Source organism: Trematomus bernacchii, unplaced genomic scaffold (assembly GCF_902827165.1).
Source record: "Trematomus bernacchii unplaced genomic scaffold, fTreBer1.1, whole genome shotgun sequence".
NCBI classification, from domain to species: domain Eukaryota; kingdom Metazoa; phylum Chordata; class Actinopteri; order Perciformes; family Nototheniidae; genus Trematomus; species Trematomus bernacchii.
Window position 1 is genome coordinate 16798 of NW_022987832.1, and position 5703 is coordinate 22500.

Consider the following 5703-nt stretch of genomic DNA (forward strand, 5'->3'; position numbering starts at 1 on the left):
TTAAAGTTTAAATCTTGCGGACAAAATGATAAAAGTGCCGGTCAAAGGTCTTCATTGTTATTTATTGAGCTTGAAAACAAATGAATAACGACTCTATATAATGATATATAATAATAAAATACACGGAGCCTCTCTTGTTCCTCTCTTCTGACAACAACCAAGTCTTTTTATGTCTTTTTATGTCTTTTTATGTTATGTTGCATCGTTGGAGATCTTCATTGTATAACTGCACTGCAGCTGCTGTGTACATGATGGTAATGTTCACCTGTGTGTCTCCTCTCAGGTGAAGCTGCAGCTTGTGAGGAAGAAGTGTGATGAAGAAGAGTGATGAAGAGTGGCCCTGAGGAGAGGAAGCTGGCTCTGTGATGGATGAGGCTCTGATCCGTCTCTTCTCCTCTGAAAGCAGCCAGTGAACTGAGCGATGGCTCCTGTGGTTCTTCTTCTGTTCCTCCTCCTCTCTCACCTGGAGGTTAACGGTGTTTCTGCTCACCTGGAGGAAGAGGAGGGTCTGCAGGTAACATCCACCCAGAGGGTAACATCCACCCAGAGGGTAACATCCACCCAGAGGGTAACATCCACCCAGAGACCCAGTGCTTCCTCTGAGAGCTTCACAGAGCTGCAGAGGGGAGAGGATGTGAGGAGTCTGGATCTGACCCTGACCCACATGAACCCTGATGAGTCTGAGCAGCAAACAGTGAAGCTGCATGGATCCTCTGGAGGCGAGGAGGACCAGGACCGAGTTCTCCAGATCCTCGTGGATGCACCAGGATCCGGAGGCGTCCTGAAACCTCGCCGCCGCCGGAGCTGGCTCTGGAACCAGTTCTTCGTGATCGAGGAGTACCAGGGGCCCGAACCGGTGCTCATCGGACGGGTGAGCTGAGAGAGGACATGTTTCAGAGAGATGACATGTTTCAGAGAGAGGACATGTTTCAGAGAGAGGACATGTTTCAGAGAGAGGAGATGTTTCAGAGAGAGGACATGTTTCAGAGAGAGGACATGTTTCAGAGAGAGGAGATGTTTCAGAGAGAGGACATGTTTCAGAGAGAGGACATGTTTCAGAGAGAGGACATGTTTCAGAGAGGAGATGTTTCAGAGAGAGGACATGTTTCAGAGAGAGGACATGTTTGAGAGAGAGGAGATGTTTCAGAGAGAGGACATGTTTCAGAGAGAGGAGATGTTTCAGAGAGAGGACATGTTTCAGAGAGAGGACATGTTTCAGAGAGGACATGTTTCAGAGAGGACATGTTTCAGAGAGAGGACATGTTTCAGAGAGAGGACATGTTTCAGAGAGGACATGTTTCAGAGAGGACATGTTTCAGAGAGAGGAGATGTTTCAGAGAGAGGACATGTTTCAGAGAGAGGACATGTTTCAGAGAGAGGACATGTTTCAGAGAGAGGACATGTTTCAGAGAGGACATGTTTCAGAGAGAGGACATGTTTCAGAGAGGACATGTTTCAGAGAGAGGAGATGTTTCAGAGAGAGGACATGTTTCAGAGAGAGGACATGTTTCAGAGAGAGGAGATGTTTCAGAGAGAGGACATGTTTCAGAGAGAGGACATGTTTCAGAGAGAGGACATGTTTGAGAGAGAGGACATGTTTGAGAGAGAGGACATGTTTCAGAGAGAGGACATGTTTCAGAGAGAGGAGATGTTTGAGAGAGAGGACATGTTTCAGAGAGAGGACATGTTTCAGAGAGAGGACATGTTTCAGAGAGAGGACATGTTTGAGAGAGAGGACATGTTTCAGAGAGAGGACATGTTTCAGAGAGAGGACATGTTTCAGAGAGAGGACATGTTTGAGAGAGGAGATGTTTCAGAGAGAGGACATGTTTGAGAGAGAGGACATGTTTCAGAGAGGAGATGTTTCAGAGAGAGGACATGTTTCAGAGAGAGGACATGTTTCAGAGAGAGGACATGTTTCAGAGAGAGGACATGTTTCAGAGAGGAGATGTTTCAGAGAGAGGACATGTTTGAGAGAGAGGACATGTTTCAGAGAGAGGAGATGTTTCAGAGAGAGGAGATGTTTCAGAGAGAGGACATGTTTCAGAGAGAGGACATGTTTCAGAGAGAGGACATGTTTCAGAGAGAGGACATGTTTCAGAGAGAGGACATGTTTCAGAGAGGAGATGTTTCAGAGAGAGGACATGTTTGAGAGAGAGGACATGTTTCAGAGAGAGGACATGTTTCAGAGAGAGGACATGTTTCAGAGAGAGGACATGTTTCAGAGAGAGGACATGTTTCAGAGAGAGTACATGTTTCAGATTGAGGAGGATGTTTCAGAGGAGGCATGTTTGAGAGAGAGGACATGTTCAGAGAGAGGACATGTTTTCAGAGAGAGGACATGTTCAGAGAGAGGACATGTTTCAGAGAGAGATGTTTCAGAGAGAGGACATGTTTGAGAGAGAGGACATGTTTCAGAGAGAGGACATGTTTCAGAGAGAGGACATGTTTCAGAGAGAGGAGATGTTTCAGATGAGAGGGACAGTTTCAGAGAGAGGACATGTTTCAGAGAGGAGGAAATGTTTCAGAGAGAGGACATGTTTCAGAGAGAGGACATGTTTCAGAGAGGAGATGTTTCAGAGAGAGGACATGTTTGAGAGAGAGGACATGTTTCAGAGAGAGGACATGTTTCAGAGAGAGGACATGTTTCAGAGAGAGGACATGTTTCACGAGAGGAGGACATGTTTCAGAGAGAGGACATGTTTCAGAGAGAGATGTTTCAGAGAGAGGACATGTTTGTTTCAGAGAGAGGACATGTTTCAGAGAGAGGACATGGTTCAGAGAGAGGACATGTTTCAGAGAGAGGACATGTTTGAGAGAGAGGACATGTTTCAGAGAGAGGACATGTTTCAGAGAGAGGACATGTTTCAGAGAGAGGACATGTTTCAGAGAGAGGACATGTTTCAGAGAGAGGACATGTTTCAGAGAGAGGACATGTTTCAGAGAGAGGACATGTTTCAGAGAGCATTAAGGATGCAGAGATGTATTCTGAGCGTCTCAGCGCTGCATGCATGTATTCATGCGCCCCGCACCATGACCCTGATACAATAAGTGCACAATGATAACCTCTTTCACTCTGTCTCTGACTCTGTCCCCCCCCCCCCCCCCCCCCCCCCCCCCCCCCCCCCCCCCCCTGACCTGGATGCAGAGACAGCTTCCTGGCTCTCAGGCTCTCCTCCTGCTCGCTGAGTGGAGGCAGAGGCTGTTTGGAAAGGCTTATGTTTGCATGATGCACTCACCCTGCACAGAACAACAACTCCCCCACAGTGCAGCCTTGGAGACCGGTTCTCAGTCATAAGATAATGTATATTTTTTACTTTTTTTTTAATGCTGTTCTATTTCTTTTTGAGATGTTTACATTTTGGATTGTTTATTTCTAGTCTTTTAATTTCTCTAATGTGCAAAGCCTTGTCTTTTGATGATGCTGCAACGCAAACATTGGGATCAATAAAGTACTTCTTATCTTATCCTATAAGAGGTACTTTATTGATCCCAAATTGGGACTGTTTTGCGTTGCAGCATCAAAAACATCCAAAGAAAACAAGGCATTGCACATGTAGAAATGAAAGAGTAGAAATAACCATTGAAACATCTCAAACTTGAATTGAAGCAGCATTACAAAGTCAGAAATACACATTAGACCGTGAAGATAAATAATCTATAAACTCTGAGAATAAAACACTGTTGAAGGTCATGTTACATTTTCTGCTGTTCTTATGTCTTCTTCATAAGATTGACTATGTTTTCATGCAGGAAATGAACCCTTGAGAGCCGATGTGTGTTCGGTTTATCTAAGTAACGCCTTCCTAGAGAACTAGTCATGTGCTTCGTATCGCTGAGCATCCTTCAGTCGGCTGTTAAATCATATTTAATGGATCATTAACGCGGTGTAAGAGTCTAAGCAGAACACGTGTAGTCTCTTCAGAACCGCCTGTTACTAACACTGCAAAGAAATCAGAGACAAACCATTACACTATTTCCCACTTATATATATATATACATATTTTAGCCTCGCTTTATTTTCAGGACGTTGACCTCTCAGTTAATCCACTGTGTGTGTGTGTGTGTGTGTGTGTGTGTGTGTGTGTGTGTGTGTGTGTGTGTGTGTGTGTGTGTGTGTGTGTGTGTGTGTGTGTGTGTGTGTGTGTCTGCCTCTGAACTCTTTGTTATTTGTCTCCAGTTCCTCTCCTCTCAGCAGACTCATGAAGCGCTCACATTTTTCACATCAATTTAAAAACAAGTTAAACACATTTAGCATCTCCCTTCCTCTGTTCGTCGATTAAAAAGCGAGACGAAGACTCTAAAAGTGTCTCCAAAGGTCAGGAACATGGAGACAGAGAATTGAAATGATTTAGCCCTTTTTAAAAACGCTACTATCTACAGTGATGGCGTCTGAGGCTCCTGCAACATGGAGTATATTGGAGGATACATGGAGTCCTCTTCTGCTGATGTTCAGGTGTATATCAGTATGTAGTGTCTCTACTTTAAAGAGTCCTCTTCTGCTGATGTTCAGGTGTATATCAGTATGTAGTGTCTCTACTTTAAAGAGTCCTCTCCTGCTGATGTTCAGGTGTATATCAGTATGTAGTGTCTTACTTTAAAGAGTCCTCTCCTGCTGATGTTCAGGTGATATCAGTATGTAGTGTCTCTACTTTAAAGAGTCCTCTCCTGTGATGTTCAGGTGTATATCAGTATGTAGTGTCTCTACTTTAAAGAGTCCTCTCTGCTGATGTTCAGGTGTATATCAGTATGTAGTGTCTCTACTTTAAAGAGTCCTCTCCTGCTGATGTTCAGGTGTATATCAGTATGTAGTGTCTCTACTTTAAAGAGTCCTCTCCTGCTGATGTTCAGGTGTATATCAGTATGTAGTGTCTCTACTTTAAAGAGTCCTCTCCTGCTGATGTTCAGGTGTATATCAGTATGTAGAGTCTCTACTTTAAAGAGTCCTCTCCTGCTGATGTTCAGGTGTATATCAGTATGTAGAGTCTCTACTTTAAAGAGTCCTCTCCTGCTGATGTTCAGGTGTATATCAGTATGTAGTGTCTCTACTTTAAAGAGTCCTCTCCTGCTGATGTTCAGGTGTATATCAGTATGTAGTGTCTCTACTTTAAAGAGTCCTCTCCTGCTGATGTTCAGGTGTATATCAGTATGTAGTGTCTCTACTTTTAAAGAGTCCTCTCCTGCTGATGTTCAGGTGTATATCAGTATGTAGTGTCTCTACTTTAAAGAGTCCTCTCCTGCTGATGTTCAGGTGTATATCAGTATGTAGTGTCTCTACTTTAAAGAGTCCTCTCCTGCTGATGTTCAGGTGTATATCAGTATGTAGTGTCTCTACTTTAAAGAGTCCTCTCCTGCTGATGTTCAGGTGTATATCAGTATGTAGTGTCTCTACTTTAAAGAGTCCTCTCCTGCTGATGTTCAGGTGTATATCAGTATGTAGTGTCTCTACTTTAAAGAGTCCTCTCCTGCTGATGTTCAGGTGTATATCAGTATGTAGTGTCTCTACTTTAAAGAGTCCTCTCCTGCTGATGTTCAGGTGTATATCAGTATGTAGTGTCTCTACTTTAAAGAGTCCTCTCCTGCTGATGTTCAGGTGTATATCAGTATGTAGTGTCTCTACTTTAAAGAGTCCTCTCCTGCTGATGTTCAGGTGTATATCAGTATGTAGTGTCTCTACTTTAAAGAGTCCTCTCCTGCTGATGT

General features: G+C 43.7%; 1 protein-coding gene across 1 annotated transcript in view; it reads left to right on the forward strand.

Moving 5' to 3' along the window:
- Positions 1 to 421: 421 nt before the first annotated feature.
- The window catches only part of LOC117500044 (cadherin-24-like), a 43734-nt gene continuing 38452 nt past the window's right edge, over positions 422 to 5703 (forward strand). The window contains exons 1-3 of the mRNA XM_034152735.1: positions 422 to 641; positions 689 to 739; positions 777 to 871. Coding sequence (XP_034008626.1) covers positions 422 to 641; positions 689 to 739; positions 777 to 871 — 366 coding nt within the window. The remainder of the gene's footprint in view (positions 642 to 688; positions 740 to 776; positions 872 to 5703) is intronic.